The 23,319-nt window shown below is 39.1% G+C and overlaps 1 protein-coding gene across 3 annotated transcripts in view; it reads left to right on the top strand.

Moving 5' to 3' along the window:
• fars2 (phenylalanyl-tRNA synthetase 2, mitochondrial) overlaps positions 1-20,087 on the top strand; it is a 95,360-nt gene extending 75,273 nt beyond the window's left edge. For all 3 annotated transcript variants that reach the window (XM_028434024.1, XM_028434025.1, XM_028434023.1), the window contains exons 8-10: positions 5,366-5,526; positions 9,545-9,693; positions 18,660-20,087. In XM_028434024.1, coding sequence (XP_028289825.1) covers positions 5,366-5,526; positions 9,545-9,693; positions 18,660-18,798 — 449 coding nt within the window. In that variant the 3' untranslated portion in view covers positions 18,799-20,087. The remainder of the gene's footprint in view (positions 1-5,365; positions 5,527-9,544; positions 9,694-18,659) is intronic.
• The last annotated feature ends 3,232 nt before the right edge of the window (positions 20,088-23,319 follow it).

Raw genomic sequence — 23,319 nt, 5'->3', positions numbered from 1 at the left:
GGAAGTGATGCTGTTTAGGGCGGGACATTGAGATGTTTCTCAGAAACTCTGGATATCATCTTTGAGTTATACATAACAGTATTAGTTGAGAAAATTCTATCTTAATATTGCTGGTTTTTAAAATCATTTAAATTTTTTTAAATCAAACTATGATGTATTTTAGTCATGATTCAAACCTCTATTTATTCCCCTAAATAACATATCTTTGAGCATTTTTGCTTTGTTTGATTCCGTGATAAAAGGTTCTCCTGATGATTTCGAGGCCGTGTTGTGTTCGTCTGCTCCTCTGTCAGGTGGGCGGGGCTTATATATCCCTGTGCTGCGATTAGCGGCTCTCCTTCAGCTTTTATTAAAACCTGCAACCGTACGGATAAACGGAGTCCTCCTGGACTACAAACTGGATAATTAGACAGGAGAAGAAGAAGGGAAATCCCACCCCTACACACACACTCAGCAGGGTGTGTGTGTGTGTGTGTGTGTGTGTGTGTGTGTGTGTGTGTGTGTGTGTGTGTGTGTGTGTGTGTGTGTGTGTGTGTGTGTGTGTGTGTGTGTGTGTGTGTGTGTGTGTGTGTGTGTGTATGTGTGTGTGTGTGTGTGTGTGTGTGTGTGCAGATCTAAACGACTGTCAGCCTCTCCATCTGTCTCCCTGAAAACACTTTCCCTCTTCAGCTACTGTTTTTCCTCCAGCACTGATTCTTTATTTTTATTCATTTTAAATCAAACAAGCAGCTTTTATCGTGTTTTAATGTGTGTCAATATCTGATTCCAGAGCTATATTATCAATACTCATTCATAATGATCACCAATCTGAGCATTAACACTGGAAAGAATGGGGAGTTTTTACTGTCATTTTGTAGGTTTTTAGTTTTATTTTGTTTATTTTAGGAATCATTGTGTGTTTTTGTTGCTCTTTGAGTCGTTTTGTGTATTTTTTGTCATTGCGTATGCTCTTATATTAATTATTTTATTTAATCTTTATAGATTAATTAATATGTCTTAATGTATTATTTTTTCCAATAATTTCCTTATTTATGTAAAAAAAAATTAAACCTGATGTTTTTTTTTCATAACTCAATGATGGTTTTGCCCATAGTTTTTTAAAATTTCTTTGTGTTTATTTTATTACATTTTTATTTAGCTCAACTCAACTCAACTTAATTTTGTTCTTTTGGTATTTTTGGAGTCTTTTTGTGTAATTGCATTTTTTAGTTTGACCTACTTTTATTTATTTTACTTTAACTTAATATAAAAATGTTGATTGAAGGTTGTTGTTTTTTGCTTTATTTTTTTAAATATTAGTATATTTATTTATTTAACTTGTTTTACTATTATATTTTACGTAACTCAACCCATCTTAATATATTTAATATATTAAGTGGATAAAATAAATGTCAAACAACTGCATATTTACATTTTTCCACATCATTAAAACATTTCTTACATCTTCCCAGCTTTGAATCACCACTACAGCCTTTGATTAGCTCACGTAATGACCTGATAAATATTTAAAATTTCATTACCATCCTGTTTGTTCATGACAGCCTTTCAAAATAAAAGCCCCGGGCTGGGTGTAAAATGCACTGCTTTGTCTCGACTTGTTTGTAGGAACAAATCCTCAGAGGTTTGTTGTTTCTCTCGCTCCGATACGCTCTCATCCATCATCGTTAGCCAATCAGGAGCCTGCGTCGTGATTTATTGACACGTCGTCTCACAACAAAAACAACTAGTAAATGTAAAGTGCAATGCATCATGGGAGGGAAGCAGGTTGGATGGGTTCAGAGATTGTAGAGTTTCCCTCTTGTCTCCACTCAGGTGAAGCTCATGTCTCTGATTACCTTCTCTCACTATTCAGGGAGTGAGTCGCTGTAAACCAGACTAAAGAACCAGGCTAAAGAACCAGACTAAAGAACCAGGCTAAAGTTGTTATGATGAATGGTTCCAGGCTAAAGTTGTTATGATGAATGGTTCCAGGCCAGCAGATGGCGGTTCTCTTAGTTTTTCTGTCCTCATCGATGTTCAGACTCTAAAAACATTGTAAAAGGATTCCAGTCGATATCGGAGTGAAGTGGAAATAAACGAGGAAACAGAGCCAGGTTTTGTCAGGCAGAGTAAATATTGGACGACAGAGCTTAGAGAACTCCTCTGAGAGCTGGACGAGAACCAGACGGAGCTCCAGGATTCCCAGGGTTTGCTTTTTCTGAGTCTGACAGAGAAAAGACGAGGAAAACTAGACTGAAAATACTAATGAGAACTCAGCAGCAGACGAAAATATCAGTAAAAGGTTGTAATGGAGGGAAAATTAATAAAATGCTTAAAAAGTTTAAAAAAAATAAGCTTTTACAAAACTAAATTAAGTCAAATAAATGTATTTGAATCATATTACATGATGAAAATAAATAAAAGTAAAATATAAAGTATAACAAAAATAAAATAAAGTAAAAAACATCAAATAAGTGAAATATAACAAAACTGTAATAGATCAACTAAAACATAATAAAGTAAAATAAAATATTAGTCTAAACGCTGAAGTAGCCTTATTGCTAAACTCACTCAAAGTGCAGGACGTTATTTCTAAAAAAATGTATTGAAGGTAGAATAATAATAATAAAGGGAATAAATCTCAGTTGTGATGTGAAAACGATTCTACATGAGGTTCACGTTGAACTAACAGCTGTACAGTATCAACAGTGAATCCAAACAAAGTCAGGATCTATGATCGATCCTCACAGTGAGGCGTTGCTTACTAATCACACTCATTATTTATTCAGAGGATCAACATTCATTAGCAATGTCTGATTCCAGGCAGCGCTAGCAGCAGGGCGATGAGTTCACACCTTCAAAATAAAGCTCCTCTATTAGAGAGAGAGACGGTACATAAGAACCACCGTGAGAAACTGTGTCATAACACCTCTGTAACAAAGGAAGCGAACAAATCTATTCAATATACGTCTATATTCAGACGTGAACCCTATCTCTAACGCCAGTGATAGACTAGTCGCCAACATGTGTCGCCGCACCTCCATGTAGGGCTCTGCTGATTGGCTGAGACAGGAGGCCTGGCAGAGAGTGGAGGAGTGGGGGAGGGGAAGCACACACACACACACACATGGATTTTCACACCTTTTCTTTCTTAGCTCTCGTCAGCGCTTCACGTGTCAGTAAACGCTAACGCTCTCTTCTCTGGACCTCATTAAACCTAAAAACTGTACGCGTCAACCTCAGAGAATTACCAAAATAAAAGCCTTATTTTTTGCACTAGTGATGACTGACAGTCTGTGCTGCAGCCGCTTCATATTCTTTAAACTAAACACTTGTGTAATAACTGATGACTTCACAGCACAAACAGCTCACACTGGGTCACCAGGTAACACGATCACCACTTGATTCAAAGCATGTTTTCGTTGTTTAGCATATTCATTTTTGTCTTTTTCTTACTTTTTGACTGTTTTTCTTTGTCATTGTTTAGTGACTGCTCATATTTTGTGTGTGTGTGTGTGTGTGTGTGTGTCTTTGCTCTGAGCTCCAGTCAAACCAAACCAACGTCTGTCTTTAATCCCGTTGGTTTTGCTCCATGTCTCACATCTTTGTGCTCTTCATTTAAAGTGAAGCAGGATTAACAGCTGCGATCAATAGTGACTTTTTACTCATTAATGAATTAACAGGTCAGTGTTTGGTCTCAAGGTCAGACAGACATCAGCTTTTCTTTGACAACAGCTGCGTGGTCTCAGGGAACTCAGTGTTCGGTTTAATCTCAGACTGTTTTCTTGCTCCAACAGGTCTGATTGGGCTTTTATTTTGAAGGGAATGTTACAGTGCTTTTAAAAGCAGTATTTCTGTTTGCTAAGACTCAGATTATTTCTAGAATTCTCCACATTCTTACAAATAAAGTGGACTGGTCTAATGTCACTGGTTTCTCTGAGTCCAGTGGAATGATTGGAAGGAAAGGTTTTATCTGGATAAGAACCGACCGAATACAAAGGATGTGCGAAGGCTTTCATCTCCGTCCACTCATTAGAATTGGAAACACATTCCCCGGCGTCTGATTGGACGGTGCTGCAGGTCAGGCGTCACCGTAATCAGACGAAGCGTTTCCAATCATAGCAGGTAATTCCTGTGTGACTCACCACTTCCACACTCCTCAGGCTCCATGGTTTGTCCCTGTTGGACTCAATAACCCTGAAATACACTCCTATAGTTCTGCTTTTTAATCCTAAAACAAATCATTTCAGCCTTTATGACCAACTTTACCTTGAACAATGCAAAACAAAGTAAATATAAATAAAGATTCATATCCTGTTTCCACTTGTTCAGTTTGTGTACTTGTGTCATTTAGAGCAGGGGTTCTCAACATTTGGGTTGGGATCCCATTTGGAGTTGTGAGACACAGGGAGGGAGTCGCCAGAACTAAGAATATTTTCTGAGCAATTTGAGCCCATTTTTGCATATTTTTACCATTTTTCTGAAACTCCACCAAACTTACCATATTTTAACATATTTTCATCACTTTTTCTTGCCATATTTTTGCTCCTTTTAATATATTTTTGCTACATTTCTCCCATTTTTGACACTTCTACATCAAATTTCAATGTATTTTCTGCACATTTTCTCCACTTTCAAGACATGTTCAGCACTTATAAACCATTTCCACCACTTTGTCACATATGTTGACCCATTATTTGTTACTTTTAACCTCTTTTCATGCCCGTTATTTGCCAGTTTAAATGAATTGTTCCCTAATAAAAACTATTTTCCTTCCAGCATTGCTCAGACTATAAACAGTAGTCATAATGTTGTGGCTGATTGAGAACAATGATGAATAACATCTTTTTTTAACCAGCAAATATTCCACTCGTTTCTTCATCACAACGCTGCCTTGTTGTTCTTCTCGCACCCACTAGAGGGCGTCACAAACACTGCCACGTCTTTAATGGCAGTTAATAACTTCACTGACTCGTGTTCTGTGGAAATCCACATTTTCAGTACAACTACTTATCTGACTAGTGAATCCCAGATGTTTTTCCGTCTTTGATTAGTTTCCGTGCACATCACACCCTGATCCGGGTCACGCACTCTCCCTCCGGAGGGTCCTCGCTTCACAGCTCAGATGCACATTTGCCTCAATTAGTCCAAATCCTCCCGTGGAGACAAACCGTCCTCCTTCTCATTTGGGCTGAAAACGCCTCAAATCCTCGGATTTACCCATAATCCTCTCCTGCCGAGCTCGCCCTCACGTCTGACCCACCTCCAGTTGGAGTAGACATTAGCTCTGAAGCTAACGCTGGAGGATTGATATTAAGAGGATGGTGTGACATCAGGTGTTTGTCCTGCCAGTCACTGATGTTGTTGTTGTTGTTGTTGTTTACAGCGGGGGCGGGGAACAAGCTGGGCTGGGCCTTTGGGTTGGGCCTGGAGAGACTGGCCATGGTTCTGTACGAGATACCAGACATCAGACTCTTCTGGAGCCAAGACGAACGCTTCCTGAAACAGTTCAGGGTGTCGGACATTCAGCAGCCCGTCAGCTTCCAGGTACGACCCCCAGGTATCCACCCTCAACGCCCTCAAACATCTCCCTCCCTCCCTGAACACCCTGGGTTCCTGTTTAATTATTGCTCACCATGTTTAATTAAATTTTAATGAGAAAAAAACTATCCTTACCTGCATGACCAGTCAGACTAACTAACCTCCACCTACTAACCTATTAACCAACCGACCCATCCATCCACCTTCTCATTCAGCAATCAAACAGACAAACTACCACCTTCAGCTAGAATTAAACCCAATATAAACATTAGCTCATCAACCAACTAACTAACCCATTCACAATCCAACTACCCAACAAATTAACCAACCAACTAATCAAATAATTAACCAACTCTCCCATTAAAGCATCAACCAACTAACCGATTATTGAACTAACTAACTCAACCAATAACATAGTGAAACAAACTCACATATTGATGAACATATTTAGTGACTCACTAATCCACCAACCATTTAGTTTACTAGTACTGTAACCAACCCAAAAACAGACTGACCAAACTACTAACTAACCAATCATCACGTTGAGCAACTCATTTTTTGACTAAGTCGCCACCAATAAACTAATCAAATTAGTCCTGGTTCAGTGTGTGTGGTGGTTTCACTGAGGATGAACATTCACTGTGACAGTAGGAGAACAAAGAGTTAGAAGAACGAGAAGGTTTGACCTAGAAATAAGGAGAATGAGAATTTAAAGTAGTTAGGTAGGAAGAGTGGAGAGGAAATGGAAATGGGATTTGGGAGGAAGGAAACAAGGAAGGAAAGGAATGAAATCTGGAGAAGGAAAGATGGGGCAGATAAATGAAAGGAGATGAAAAGAAAGGAAGGAATAAAAAAAGGATTTCAGGGTGTGGTGTAGGTCCCAAACGCAGAGAGAGATGGAGATGGACACAATGATCCATCAACCATACTGTGTCCAAGCACTCAGATAAATAGTGAGGGAAGCTTGATTGGAACGGGTCACACCTGAGTGGAAAACATGAGGGAGCTAATCAGTCAGAATCCAAGCACACAGACATCACTGGGGGTGGAGCCACAAGCAGGAATACCTGAAACACAGAGAGTTAAACACAGGAGGCCAGACTCACACAGAATAACTGAAAGAGAACCACAAGGGCTAAATGACAGAACCAAACCTGACAAAGTAAACATCATGGAACAGAGGAAAATAAAAGGCATGAAAGATAAGAAATAATAAACTGAGGAGAAAAAGAAGATGAAATGTAAAGAAAAAAAAGGATGATAATGAGGAAGGAGAAAAAAGAGAAAACACATCATCGACTAATGAAGAGAGAGTGAACAAAAAAGAAGTGAAGATGTGAAGAGGAAAACAGGAAGATGAGTTCAAAACAAAGGATAAGGAAGTAGGGATGTAACGATTCACTCAACTCCCGATATGATTCGATTCACGATTTATTTTACAAAATGGGACTGTAGTCAAATGATGACTGAAAAATATTCCTTTATTTTCCTCCTCTTAATTTCCTTGATTAACTATTCAGAACAATGCAATTTAACTAAAAATAAATCTTGAATGAAATAAATAAAGGAATAATACAAATGAAGAAGAAGCCTATTAATTTGAATTCTGGTTCCATAGTAAACAATGCAAAACTACATAATAGTTTTTTTTCTTTTTAAAAGTGCAACTGAAAATGTATTTAGTGCCTTAACAATTGGACTTAAAAAAAAAAAATAAAAAATTGCACTGATTTACGTCAGATATTTGTTTGGACCAGCAGAGGGCGCTGGTAACCCAGTGGTTGGCATGCAGCTAATCTAGCAGTGAAGAAGAGATGCTATGCTAGCAGACAGAGCTAATAGAAAAACGTGACTTTTACAAATATTCACGTAATATTACAGATATTCTTTCGGTGCTAGAGGGAATCATTTATGAATCATTTATGAACATGTTTAAGAGTAGAAGGCAGCCAGAAAGAAAGTAGTAGTAGATTCTGCCCGCCACGTACACTGCTGGATATATATAGCGCCCTCTGCTGTTTAAAAAAGTACTGCGATTCAATTTTCAAAGTATCGATGTCAATCGTGATACCTATGAATCGATTTTTAACTGCCTTACGATTAATAGTTACATCCCTATAAGGAAGTGAGGGACCTAACGAGGAAAGGACTATGATAGAGGAAAGAAGAGAAAACAGGATGAAACTAAGGAATGAAGACATAAAGATGAACAGGGAAGGATGAGAAAATAAAGGAAAGAATGGGAAGCAGACAGCAGAGAAAGAGGAAAAGGAAGTGGAAGTAGACAGACATCTTGTCTGTCATGAGGAGGATTGAGCAAATAGCTTGAGCCAAAGGTCACAGTGTTTGTTAACCTGGTACAGTGATAACATCTAACTGGTATTGATGAGCTGCTGAGCTCCAGAGGAACCAGGGGAGTACGGCTCATCTGCTGCCCAGGCTCAGAGCTCCTCTCCTGGGCACAGACTCTGCACCTCTCCCCTGAACCTCCACAGGCTAGCAACTACGCTAATTAAGTGAAACGAGTTTAGACTCAGCGACTCACGGCTGCTCAACTCATGTCTGTTGGTCTGTTCTTTAGCGTCATCTAGAATGTTCCTCAGCTAGCACAGGTGGACAGAAGTCTGTGGACACCTGGTGTCTAACCAACTAACCACCTTTAGTGTAACACTTAACTAGTGGGCGAATTAACCAATCAACTAAACCATTTACTTTAGCTACAGACAACCAACGAGTTAACCAACCATCTAACTCAGTGGATCTCAACCTTGGGGTCATGAAACACTGGGAGGGGGTCTCCAGATGCCTTCAAGAAACTAAGAATAGAACATTTTTACTTATTTTTTGCCCTTTTTCTTCAACTCCACCAAACTCACCATATTTAAACCTATTTTCATCACTTTTTCTTGCCATATTTTTGCTCTTTTTAATGTATTTTTGCTACATTTCTCCCATTTCTGACACGTCTACATCACATTTCAATGCTTTTCTGCACATTTTTTCCACTTTCCAAACATGTTCAGCACTTATAAACCCTTTCTACCACTTTTACACCTAATGTCACATATGTTGACACATTATTGCCACTTTTAACCTCTTTTCACTATATTTCATGATTATTTTTGCCAATTTAACCACATTCACAATTTGTCATGCCATTATTTGCCAGTTTAAACTAATTGTTCCTACTTTTTAAAATTACATTTCCAACCCCCCCTCCCCCAATTTCTGCCACTTTTAAGCCAATATTGACACTGAACACTTTTTCTGTTCGTTTTTGGCCACTCTCGTTTCCAACTTTACAACCCGACCATGTATTCTAGGCTTTCACCAAACACTAACTAACCAATGGAATTAGTTAACCAATCAATGAACTACTTAACTAACCAGTGGACTAGTTAATCAACTACTAACCAACCAATGGACTAGTTGACCAACCACTAACCAACCAATGGACTAGTTAACTAACCACTAACCAACCAATGGACTAGTTGACTAACCAATGGACTAGTTAACCAACCAATGGGCTAGTTAACCAACAACTAACCAACCAATGGACTAGTTAACTAACCAATGAGTTACTAAACCAACCACTAACTAACCAATGAACTACTAAACCAACCACTAACTAACCACTAGTTAACTAACCAGTGGACTAGTTAACTAACCAATGGACTAGTTAACCAACCAATGGACTAGTTAACAACAACTAACCAACCAATGGACTAGTTAACTAACCAATGAACTACTAAACCAACCACTAACTAACCATTGGACTAGTTAACCAACCAGTGGACTAGTTAACCAACCACTAACCAACCAATGGACTAGTTAACTAACTAATGGTCTAGTTAACTAACCAATGGACTAGTTAACTAACCACTAACCAAACAATGGACTAGTTAACTAACCAATGGACTAGTTAACTAACCACAGTGGTGCTAATGGGTCATGTGTCGCCCCTTGAGCTTGTAGTGGTTAATAATGTTTTTGTGTATGTGTGTGTGTGTGTGTGTGTCCTCAGCCTCTCAGTAAATACCCGGCGCTACAGAACGACATTTCCTTCTGGCTGTCCAACGACTTCACGGAAAATGATTTCTATGAGTTGGTTCGTTCCATCGCCGGAGACTTAGTGGAGGAAGTGAGGCTGACTGACAAGTTCACACACCCAAAGTAAGGACATGCACACGCACACACTCTGTGTCTGTCTGTGTGTGTGTGTGGGGGGGAAAGGTCACTATTTAAAAGATATTAAAATGATGAATTGTGTTAGACATTTTTACGCACTGCGGTCCCCTCTAACACAGACACACACACACACACATTGCAAGGTCACACTCAGCCTTATAGTACCAATACTCTTTCTGCTGGCCTTTGCCAGACACACACACACACACACACACACACACATTCAGCTGTGGTACACCAAGGGCAGCAGAATGTGTGTGTTGCAGTTTTTCATTGTTAATGTCAAACAGGCATTTTTTAGCCCCGCCTCTTTGGACCAATCAGCATTGTGTGTGTGTGTGTGTGTGTGTGTGTGTGTGTGTGTGTGTGTGTGTGTGTGTGTGTGTGTGTGTGTGTGTGTGTGTGTGTGTGTGTGTGTGTGTGTGTGTGTGTGTGTGGATCCGACACACACACAGTCATCAAAACAAGTGAAAGCTCGTCCTGTCTGTAGGAGGAAGATGCTGGTGTTACAGTTAGACTGGTCATCATGTTATCCTGTGACTGATGTTGTAAACATGGTAGATGAGTGTGTAGCACTGACCTGTGTGTGACCTGTGTGTGAGTTTATTGTGTTTTTATTGAACAGGTGGATCAGATGAGTTTAGACATGGAGTGACACAAACACAAATAAAACAACATAATGTAACGGCCAAAACAAAGAAACAATAACTGACAAATCAATGAAATAAACTTCTGCTGAAACACACACACACACACACATACTGTATATTTCACTTAATCTGGTTTCAGTCTAAATGCCATGAGCTTCTTCCTGCTCACCTTTATAAATGTCACTTTTACCTCCTTTTTTGCTTCCTCCTCCACTTCCTCCTGCTCTTCCTCTCCTTTTTCCTATTTTTCCTCCTCCCTATCTTCTTCCTCTTCCCCTGCATTTTTCCTTTTGTTCTCTTCATCCTCCGTCACCTTTTTTACTTTATCCTCGTCTTCCTTTTCTTTCTCTTTTTCCTCTTCCTCCTCCTCTTCCTCCTCCCTATCCTCCTCTTCTTCCTCCTTCCATCAGCCTCCTGCTGCACAGAGTCCCCAGAGAGTCCTAATACTGCCTGTTTGTATGTATTTATTCATGTACAGACCTGTGTGTGTGTGTGTGTGTGTGTGTGTGTGTGTGTGTGTGTGTGTGTGTGTGTGTGTGTGTGTGTGTGTGCGTGCGCGTGCGTGCGTGCGTGCGTGCGTGTGTGTGTGTGTGTGTGTGTGTGTGTGTGTGTGTGTGTGTGTGTGTGTGTGTGCGCGTGTGTGCGCGTGCGTGTGTGTGTGTGACTGTGTGTGTGTTTTATGGACATTAGAGAGTCGGTGTATCAAAAACACACCAGATTTATTTCAGCCAGCTCACCGGCTGCCTCTGCCCCAGGGGCCTCTGGGTAATCTAGATGTAATTGAGCAACGTGCACACACACACACACACACACACACACACACACACACACACACACACAAACAACAGGAATGTAATAGTGTGCGTGCAAACACTGTTGATAGTTTCACTGATTCACAGAAGGAGGTTGTTGGTTTAATTCTACGTCATCACTCTAAACTATAAACAAACAAACATGTCATGCTTTATGAATTTTTTTTTTTTTTTAATTAATTTTAATTTCTAACATTTTTTTTCTGTGTTGTTTTTTTTAATATGCTTTGGTGTGTGTTTTTTGGCATTTTTGTATTTTTATCGCTTTTTGTTTTTGTTGTTATTTTGTGTCTTTGGCATGTCTTTGATCATTTTTGTTTTTCTGTACATTTTTGTGTGTTTTTGTTGTAATTTTATATTTTCTGTGTAATTTCTGCATTGGTATTATTTTGTCTTTGTTGTTCTTCACATTTGTCTTGATATTTTGTGTCTTTATAGACTATTTCTTTATTTATGTGATCGTGTTTTGTGTTTTTGTGGTTTAGTTTGTTTTTTGTGTGTTTTTCTTGGTTTTCCAAAGTATTGACTTGCTTTGTGTGTTAGTAACGACACATGTTGTGTGTCAAACTAATCATTTATAGTTCTTTATTGAGTTAAAGACGTTGGGCAGTGCAGAGTTTGGTTTGAGGGACCGTTATAAAACTGTGTGTGTGTGAAGAGTTGACTTAACTGGCGTACCGTAGTTTTGTATGAAGTAAAGATTGACAATGATTTGAGATATTTGCAAAATGTTTTAATGTGAGCGTGCACTCAGTGAAGGGCTCGTTATGTCTGGCTCCGTTCGTGGACCGCGCGCACTCCAAAGGAGCACATTGGTGTTTATACTCGGCACATTCACCGTTGCATTACCCGCAGCCACGTTGCATGACCGCGCACCGTCTCCTCGGCTCACCCGCAGTGTGGAGCGAGAGAGAAAGAAGTGCACTCTGGGACGTGAGGAAGCGTTCAGCCGCGTCAAAAATAAGGTCACCATACACACTCACACGGATGCGACCAGATAAAATTTTCACTCGCACACATTGAAAATATACTCGCATATGCAACCTGGTGTGTGCGCGTGTGCGTATGTATGTGTGTGTGTGTTTTTGTGTGCTCTCTGGCCTCCTCTTACTGCAGATCAGCGCTGCAGTCAAAGGTCAGATGTTCAGGGACAGATCCAAACTGACAGCGCCAGGATTTCAAAGGAAACAGAACGACTTCCTTTTATTTTGAATAACAAACGTCGAGATTTTCAACCAATGAGACGCTGCTGCAGGTGCAGATGTTACGTTTTAGTTCATCACAGCTGGACAAGATGAGGCTTTTAGTGAAACATCTGCACACTAAGTGCTTTGAGATGACTTGTTGTAATTTGCACTATATAAATAAAGTTAAATTGTATTGAGTGAGCAAAGAACTGGTGATTGTTATAACTGGTGACACGTCTCCTTCTGTTTGTTTATAAGTATGTTTTTATTTTGTTTGTATGTTTTTGAGTTTTTTCATTGAAATAATATAAACAAAAATACTAAAACCACTTCAGTTTTGGATTAATTTACACTTTTTACAGCATGTCACCAGATAGCATGATCACCAGTTGAACCGTAACTCCAGCAGTGCAAACGAAGGGAATCGATAACCATTCTATACAATACGCCGTTCTATCAATACACACGCTCAGTCTGTTGATTGGTCTAGGGCCGGGTCACTAACGACACAAGCCATACCCACATCACATTTCTGACCAATCACACGACAGGTGTTAAAAACAGGAAGAGAGGAAACCAAGAAAAAAACCAAACATGCTTAAGATGAGTTTTCAGTTCAATGGATCAGTTTACAGCAAGGACACACACACACACACACACGCACTCTGAGAGGTTTGAGTGGTTTAGAAAAACATGGGCTGCGCTGCCTAATGCTCTCTTCCTGCTCTAACTCTCTCTCAGCACAATTAATTGACACACACATTCACAATCACTCCATGCAGCTGCTTCCTGTTTGTCTCTGAACTGGTATCGACCACACACACACACACAGGCACGTAGACGCACACAGTCCGGTAAGTGGGCCTTAAGTGAGGGAGGAGCCTGTGGCATGGACAGGAAAGAAGCAGTTAAAGTGATGAAGAGGAGAAAGATGAAGATGTTCGTTCATTTCCTGTAACGTTTGTGACTCAAAAAGGAGAAAAAAAACACACGTCTGAGCCTCAGACGTGACTTTATGAACAAGTGTCATCAGCAAACAGTTTGACTCTCAAAATGGAGCCTTCTGATCAATCAGTAGAAGGTGATCAATCACATCAATAGAACCTTAAAAATGCACAAACGGACAACAAAAAAGAATCTCTGTTAGCATCCCTGATAGCGTCTCTTATCTCTGTATTAATGGGTTTTTCTCTTTTTGTCTCGTTTATTCGTCCTTCAGTGTGAGCAGATCTAGTTTTTCTAAATGATGATTGGACTTCAGTCTCCTGAGGAAACGTGTCATGATGCCGCGCTGACGTCTTTGAACTTTGAACAGCAGTGATTAAGACTGGTCGTCATAGCGAGCTGTTTGTCCAATCACAAACAAGCTGTTAAATATTCATCAGCCTGTGTGAGTTGAGCTAAACAAATATTGTGTGATTGTTGTTCCCTACGCCGTCTTTGACATTTCTTCTATTCGCTGCATTTACTCAACATTCTGCCACTGGTTTCATAGTAATTTATATTTTATAAAATTGCTATATCTGTGTTTTCTGGCCCCAGAAACATGAATAAAGAAGGTGTGCGAGCAGGTCACTGAACCACCAGCTGAGAAGCCTGGAACAGTTGAATGTAGTGTTCCATTATTATTGATAATTCTCTTTCCTGAACATGACATGTTCACATCAACACATGGAGTCCTGCTCTACTGCTAAATGTCAACGTTTAACGAGCAATTAGTCGAGAGGAAATGCCAGCAGGCCGTCAGCGGAACAACCGTGTGAATTATTCACTACGGTAACAGAAGGACACGGAGCGCTAACGTTCAGAGCGGACACTAGCACACGGATAATGTCAGATTCTGACGCCACGGCTCACGAGCGCCATTTGAACCACTGGAAAGACCTGAGAGAAATACACAGACATGAGACAACTTCAGGAAACACAACAAAACACAACGCCACGCTCAAGAAACACAACGAAAAACGCCACGCTCAAGAAACACAATGAAAGACAACGCCACGCTTAAGAAACACAACAAAAGACAACGCCACTCTCAAGAAACACAATGAAAGACAACGCCACTCTTAAGAAACACAACAAAAGACAACGCCACGTTTAAGAAACACAACAAAAGACAACGCCACTCTCAAGAAACACGAGGAAAGACAACGCCACGCTTAAGAAACACAACGAAAGACAACGCCACGCTCAAGAAACACAACGAAAGACAAGGCCAAGCTCAAGAAACACAAGGAAAGACAACGCCACTCTCAAGAAACACAAGGAAAGACAACGCCACGCTTAAGAAACACAATGAAAGACAACGCCACGCTCAAGAAACACAACGAAAGACAACGCCACGCTCAAGAAACACAACGAAAGACAACGCCACGCTCAAGAAACACAACGAAAGACAACGCCACGCTTAAGAAACACAAGGAAAGACAACGCCACTCTCAAGAAACACAAGGAAAGACAACGCCAAGCTCAAGAAACACAAGGAAAGACAACGCCACTCTCAAGAAACACAAGGAAAGACAATGCCAAGCTCAAGAAACACAAGGAAAGACAACGCCACGCTCAAGAAACACAAGGAAAGACAATGCCAAGCTCAAGAAACACAAGGAAAGACAACGCCACGCTTAAGAAACACAACGAAAGACAACGCCACGCTTAAGAAACACAACGAAAGACAACGCCACGCTTAAGAAACACAACGAAAGACAACGCCACTCTCAAGAAACACAACGAAAGACAAGGCCAAGCTCAAGAAACACAAGGAAAGACAACGCCACGCTCAAGAAACACAACAAAACACACCACATCTTTAACACAATGCCTGTGTGAGCTTTTTTTACATAGATTTTCTTAAATTTCGTTAAACTCTATACCGGCAGTAATGGACGTTCTGTTGTATTTATTCACACGACTTAGTTTGATATAAACTACACCTCTCTAACTGGGCCGACTGCTGCTCTGTGGGTTTGGTGAAATGCATCTTGGGAGCTGTAGTTGTCTTTCAACAGTTTGGATCATGATCTGTTAGGAAGGGAAACTAGCTCCACATGAGTTGAGGGAGACTCGGAGGTGTGTGTGAGTCACGGTAAACACTCGTCACGTCTCCTGGTGCTGCGACAGATGGACAGTAGGCGACAAACACACATGCACGCACACACACACACACACACACACAGAAACAAGCAGGCATTTCATGGACTTTCTTTTATTCAGATGGTGAAATCAGGCGTTGTTTAAGGATTCCTGCTGTTTGATTGGTTCGTCATGACTCATCTGAATTATTATCATTACTATTAATAATAATATTATTGTTGATTGACTTTAGCACAATATTGTCGCAGCTTTACTTTATTGCTGTTATTGGAGGTGTTTTTTCGACTGCTGAGTAAGATGACTAGACACTGGAACCAAACCTTGTTAGCATTAACATTAGCATTAGCCATTTTGTTTTGCTTTTAACTTTCTTTGTTTCTGGAGTCGTTTTATGAGTTTTTGGAGTAAATGCTTTGTATTTTTGTAGTCAATTTGTGTTCTTGAAGTTATTCTGTGCTTCTGTTGTGTAAATTACTCTTTTTGTGTATTTTGTGGTATTTATTTGTGTATCGTTTACCATTTACCAAATTTTGTTGTCATTTTTTGCATTTTTCTGTCATTTTATGTGTTTTTGAAGTCATTGTGTGTGTTTATAGAGGCTAAATCTAAGGAGTCTAAGAACGAAGCCCTGAGGAACTCCACGCTACATTAGCCTCTCAGAGTCAAAGCTTCCAATGCTAACAGCTTAGCTCCGCCCCTCTGATACATTAAGTCCACCCCAAGTTCTCTTTCTGCTCCACAGAATGATGGACTTCAATTTAACGGAAACCAAAAATAATTCTAATCTTTAAAACTGGACTGAAACCAAATCAGATCTTTGGGTCCAGTTGTTCCAGTTCTGAAAATAGCGTTTGTTTTTAAGAAGAATCCCTTCAGGATCCTTTTGTGACAAACCAAGGGCAGAAGTGACGAGTTCTGGCAGTTGGTTGCTGACGGTTTGTAGCAGAGACGTTTTCTGGCACCTGCTCATGACATCTGAGCTGGTTAATATTCATCCCCAATGTTTACTATCACATGGACATTCAGTGTGTGTGCGTGAGCTTCTCCGTCTGTCCCTCACATGTCATCCTCTACACATTTAACTCATATTTACCTCAGATTTCCATCCTTTATAATTAGTGTGAAACCGTGATACAAACATGTGATCATTACTGATCATGTCAGCATTAGATTATTGATTAATCACATATGAAACAACAAAGGCTTTTAGAATAATTTTGCATTTTTTTCAGGTCATTAATGTATTGTTGTTGTGTTTGGTCCATTTTTGTAGTGATTTTGAGTATTTCGTATAATTCGGGGGAAAATTATTCATAAATAACAGTTTGGTAAACACACACACACACACACACACACACACTGTAGTTTAGTAATCTAAATATTCTGTGTTGAATGAACATCTCTGTGGACCAATGAATGACCAACGTCATTGCTATGGAAATGCACAATACGTTCAAACAAAAGTATCCAATTACTAAATTAAAATTTTACAAAGTTTTATAGATTATATATATTTTTGTGGGGGTTTTTGTTAATGGAAATTTAAGGAGAACATACTTAAGAATTTAACTTTGCATTTCATCTTAAACCCCAAAAACAAATCAAAACAAGACAAAAAATATCTAATATTTGGGCAAAAGTAAAACTGGAAGAAAATATATTAAATTCCAGGAATTTTCTGTAAAATATAAATATATTTAAAACTTATGAAGATTTATATATTCTAAAAAAGAGCAAATGAAAATGTGCTTTTTTTATTCCAGAAAAATTATGGCTAAATATTATATTTAAATGAATTTTTGAGTAAATAAAGATGTTTGAAATCTTATGGCAAAGACCTTACTTGGTCCAATAAATCACTTTGAAAGTGGTTAATTGAAGGGATTAATAAATAATTAAATGGTCTGAACTGACAATATTCTAATCTGAGCACAGTTTACCTCTACATTAAAAAGTTATTATTCTAATCTAATCAGTAACATGTAAATATATCTAAAGCTGGTTCAGTGTTTTGGTCCAGGAACCAGGAAGGTTCCCTGCTGGTGTGAAACATGTGAACATGCTGAGTGTAGCGCCTTCATGGCCCCTCATCAGCCACAGAACCACAACTTTAAAAACACAAAGGAGACGTGGGATTGATTTCACGCTAACAGAGACAGAAGGAGGAAGAAAACACGCCTTCACAGAGAGGAAGAGGAAGATGAAACATCTTCATCCTCCAGTTCAACCAGCTTCACTTCTCCACTTGTTAGCTTCGCTGCTCAAAAACCATCTCAACAACACACGTTTCCAACGTTTCTATGGCTGGGGTTTCCTTACGGGCTTTTAATTTGAAATCCTGTGCCTTTACACATTGATGACCTGACAATCTAACACATGCGTCTCAATAAAACACACGCTTTATTCGTGTGTGTGTGTGTGTGCGCGCGTGCGTGTGTGTGTATCGACCGTAACAGTGTGAGATGGATAATGGAGACATCAATTATTCAGCAACAAAACAGTCTATCACATGAAATACCTCTGTGTGTGTGTGTGTTTCAGTTCTCTGTGTGTTTCAATTTAAGCTCCGCCCCCATCGCTGACATTTCTTCTGAATGGTCAGGAAAAGGAAAAAAATGGAAACGGTCACAGCTACAAGTTCTTATTATACAATTCTGGAACAGTTTGTTGCTAATTGCTAAAATATGTAGACCAGCAGCGTTTAAACATTTTAAACTAACAGAGCAGTAAAGTAACTCTTTAATATGTCCAAGGGTGAGGAATGTCTGTTCCTTCTGTTTGTATTTACATCTGTGTTTGAAGACAAATCAGGCTGCTCCGCATTGCCAGATACAGCTGGTATTTTCCCTCAGAGAGAACCAAAAATGAACCGCCCCCTTTAGACACAATAAACCCAACCTGGAAACGCTGCTTCTACAGCAGGTAACTTTTCTTTTCCTTGCGTGTTTTGTTACTTTTTTCTCTTACATTCGTCTCTTTTTCCATCCATAAAACGAGGCAGTTTTTAAAATGTAATAAGTCAAAAGTACACATATCATCAAAAGTGAAAGATACCTGAAAAACTGCCTAAATATAGGAACAGAGTATTGTTGGTTGACCTCTATGCTGATGATACAGTTGTTTTCACGTCAGTCGTCTTTGTTTAATGCAGTTTTGAATAAAAGCCTCAAATAAAAACAATTAAATTCATCAATGTTTGTTTTTTTTAGGACTGGGAGGCGAAGTAACTGTTACCGAATCGTCTACCGCCACATGGAGCGAACGCTGACTCAGCAGGAAGTTCGGCTTGTCCACGAACAGATCGAACGCAGTGCTGAGAGCGAGCTGGGCGTCCAGGGCCGTTTCTGAGTCTCTGATGTCCTGTGAGAGTTGCCGTGTTTGATTTCCAAAAGTGTTTCAGTCTTTAGAAGAAGAAGCAGATCTTCAAAGACGCCTTTGGATGTTCTCTATCGCTGCTGACAGGTTTGTTCCTGAAACGTTCCTTAACCACCTCCATATCCAGATACTTGGTACCAGATCGTTACATTAGAGATTAATTTCCATCTGGAGGACAAAAGAACTTAAAGACGTTGAGACTCTGACAATTGGATGACTCAGCGTAGACTCACCGACAAGGCCAGTGTTCTATATCAAAAAATTATTTTTGTTGCTGAAGATCTAACACCAAGCAAGCTCTGATGTTTAGGGAAGCAGCTTTTCCTTCTTCAATCTATAATTCTCATCAGACGTACATCTGACGGTAAGTTCTGAAACAGTGGAGACTCATATTCCACATTAGCAGCTCTTTTGTTTGTGTCCTTCCACATTCAGCACTCTTAAAGATCTACAAACATCCAGATATTTAAGGAAGCAGCTTTTCTGGTGTGATCAACTTCTTCTCAAGAAGTCATCGTACAATCTGTCAGTAAAATGTGTAACATCGGAGGGCGTAGACTCTGCAGCAAGGCAAATGTTCCTCATCAAGATCTCGTCTGTTTTCTGGTTCTTCTTAAAAACAAGTCCATTATTTTGATGTTTAAAGAAAGTCATTTATTTGGAACGACCAATTTTGACTCTCAAAGTTGTTGAAAAGTAAAAATCACATCAGTCATACAATCTGACGATCATCTCCGAAACATTGCCAGACAGGATAGACTCTACGTTAGGGCAGAGGTTCTGCAGGAATGATCAACGTTAACTCAGAAACTCTGAAACATTGTTGTAGAGTGTAGACTCACCAGCCAGGACAATGTTCTACAACAGCACAAACCAGGAACCATCAAACTTCCTTGAGGATACAACCTGATGTTCTTGAGGAACCATTCATTTCACATCAGGAAATGCTGTCATTTTTCGTCTCATCAGAACCGACGGTGGTTAACATGACTTTTTCACGATTGGACGACCAGGCGTACACCTTCAAGGCAGGCCGATATTCCACATCAAGAGTTCTTCTGTTCTGATAATCAAAGGAATGATCTACTTGGACTCAAACCGTCGGTAAACTCTTCGTCACATTGATGGCCAAACTGGTCCAAAGGAAAGATTGAGTCTCCACACGATTGGTATCAGGGATGTTTTTAGGTCCCAGTGATATCTCGTCTAGATGGTTGTTCTGTACGGCTGGTTATTTCTAATAAAGCCTTTTTCTGCCTGTTTGGATGTGTAGAGGAATTTATTACAAATCACATTAATAAGTATCAATATTACATGATTAAATTATTGAAACTCTTCCAATGAAGATTTTCAGACAAAGAAAGACTGACTTGACCAATAGGAAGAAAAACACTCCAAATATTCCTAAATGTACCTTTCACTGCTAAAGATTAGGCATGGGGGTTATAATGGGATATCTGTATGGTTATTATGGGATGTCTTTGAGGTTTCTCCAGGGAAGCAGGTGACAGATTGCGTTTAAACACCCTCACACCTCTGGAAGCTCCAGTTCATTTCACACGGACAGGTTCTTCTCAGAGGTGAGTGGATTCTGAGACACTGTGTGATGTTTGATGCTGAGCTAAAGGCCCAAAGTTCTGGTAATGTAACAACATTGGTGGTAAACTGATCCAAAATTGATAAAAAGCTGTTTTTTCTAACAGGTTATTTGTCATTAGCGTAATCCGAGCGTTGCTACTTTGGATGGTTTTTATTTTAAAAATTAAAAGCGTTGACCTGCTCGTGGTCCTCACAACTACAGGAAAAGGTGGAAGCAGAGAAAAGGCCATCCATCACACACACACTCCTATTTGTCAGCTCGTTCTCCGACCTTTCCGACACTCGCCGACGCTCTCACATCTGCTGCTTGGTGACATCACTTCCAGTTCAAAGGTCCCTGACAGGCAGTGATTACAGTGTGAACATCTGACAGTGAAACGGCTTTAACACTTCCAGCTGTGCTACCGCACATCTGTCAAACATCCCGAGACCCTACAAATAAAGCGTGAAGTTTAAGAATATGAAAAATATATTATAATCAATTTGACCTTTTGGAAAGGTTTAGATTTTGAAGATCTCTTAAAATTTGTATTCAAAAAGATTAAAAATAACTAGATTCGTTGTTTTTTTAAAATTTCTTAAACTTTTGCACCAATTAATCAAAATAAAAAATAAATGAAATTAGGGGGAAAAAGAGCAAGTAAAAAGTTGTCTATAGGGTTAGGGTTAAAAAAAAAAGATTGAATTATTTAGAATATTAAAAAAAAAATTAAGTTTTACAACCAAAAAAATATTTGCACAAAAATAAACTTTTGGGGACAAAATTCAAAAACAAAAAACGAAAGTGAAAAAAAACATGAATAAATTAGTTCCTAATGAAATGGCTGGTGGGAAGTCACTGGGATGAGGAGCGGTTGCCATGGTGATACTAACTGGGTTTTCCTTCATGTTTCCCGCTCTGCTCCTCACTCCTTTTCCACAGTCTGTGTGGAGTGTATTTTTAGACACACACACACACACACACACACAGTTCGTGATGAAGACATTTTATTTGAGGAGGTAAAGACCCACCTCGGGAATCTATGGATGTATCACCATGGAAACCATTGTGTGAGAAACACAGAGAGGAGTTAATGGGAATAGGATGATAGAGTGCATGTGCTTAACGTTATTATTATTTATATTAATATTGTTGTTTTTAGCGCATTTTAAACTGTTTTTGCATCATTTTTTGTGAGTTTTGCTTTTATTTTGTCTCCAGAATTCTTTAATTTTGTTTCCTGAGTTGTCGCTATTATTTCTTTTATATTTCTCTGTCTTTAGGCCTGCAGTCGTTTTGCTAAACTAAACACTAAAACTAATTTTGTCTTTTAATTACATTGACCGCGCCCACTAACATTATATATTCTAGCCACGCCCAATGATTTCATAGTGCTGGCCACGCCCACACTGGCTCACTGGAGTCTTGTGCAACACATGTTTGGTTCCTGGCCTCACACTGGTGTATAAAAGCTGGGTTCCGCTCCTCCTGGTGGAACGTTATCACGTTACGACGTTCAGAACTCGATTAGCGGCGCTTAGTGAGCCGATAATCCCTCCGGCCGTCGTGAAGTGAATTAGTTCTTCAGGCAGCGTCTCCGAGCTTTTCAGCCTGTAAACAAGTTAACGTGATATGCCGCCTCGCTGTCGACCAATCACGTTACAGAGTCTCATCCTTTGATCTGGTTATGGAAAATTAATCAGTGCGAGGATAAAAAGAAAGAGAAAGGAGAAGAAGACACAAATATCAAAGGTTAAACATCGAGAAACCTTCATCATAACATCTGTCAGTGAGGTCTTCATCACTGTCTCATCTTCATCACTGTCTCATCTTCATCACTGTCAGAGTGCTGATGAGGCCACTCCCCATTCAGGACAATTCTCCTGAGATCTGTGTGTGTGTGTGTGTGTCTGTGTTTCTTTGTTTCTTTTTACATTCATTCATTCATTCGTTCCCAATATATTTATTAATTTACATACTGAATTTAATCTTTTTCATAAAGATTTCAATTACTTTAATAAACTTATAAACTGTTTTAAATTCAAATATTTATTTGTTTCAACATATATTTATTTGTCCTTTTTCTAAACTACACAATTTATTCATTACAATATTTATTAATTCATAAGAAATGTATTTATTATTTAAAATATTTGCATTTAAAGCTTAATTTGTTGTTTGTTTTGAGGTTTTCTTTCTCTTCTTTGCTCCATTCTTTCTTTTCTTTGTGTGTCTCTGTCTTGTTCATTCAATAATTTCACATTATAGTGCCTGTAAAATCATTCTGTGGTTTTAAACACACACCCACATTCCGTATTTAATAATTCATCATTCATTGATCATGAAACAGGATTATTTTAGACTTGTTTGGCCTATTTTCAGCATTAACCCTGCAGTGGTTCCTTAAATAATGTTTCATTGAGGTTTAGCTTTTTCTGGGTCAAACATGAACAGGTTTTGGTGTATTTTTGTGTTGATTTTCCACTCTGAGTTTGCTGTTCTTTGTCTGAATGGCAGTGAAAGCTGAGCCGTGTTGACGCTCAGGGACTCTCCTCATTAATAATGGATGCACTGAAAACCCCATTAAAAAAACCACAGCACGCACGATGCTAAGCTGTGCTAATTACCAAACCAACACTACGTAAAAATCAATCATTAAATAAAAAAAAAAAATCCAAACGACAAATAAAAGTAAATTTTAGTTAAACCTTTTAGCCTAACATTTCTTAACTATTAGGCTACTTTTTTAGCTGCAAGCTAAACGGCTAATATCTGAAAGTAACCTCAAAATAATCACTGTTGTCTGTTTTAGCCTTCAAATAATCGTTAGCTATCTTGAAATTTTAGCTTACTGAATCTACTGTTTTAGCTAAAAGCTAACAGGCTAACTGATATATTTAACAAAAACTAAATCA

The sequence above is a fragment of the Gouania willdenowi genome, chromosome 20 (genome assembly GCF_900634775.1).
Source record: "Gouania willdenowi chromosome 20, fGouWil2.1, whole genome shotgun sequence".
Classification (NCBI taxonomy): domain Eukaryota; kingdom Metazoa; phylum Chordata; class Actinopteri; order Blenniiformes; family Gobiesocidae; genus Gouania; species Gouania willdenowi.
This window is presented reverse-complemented; position numbering and strand designations above follow the sequence as displayed.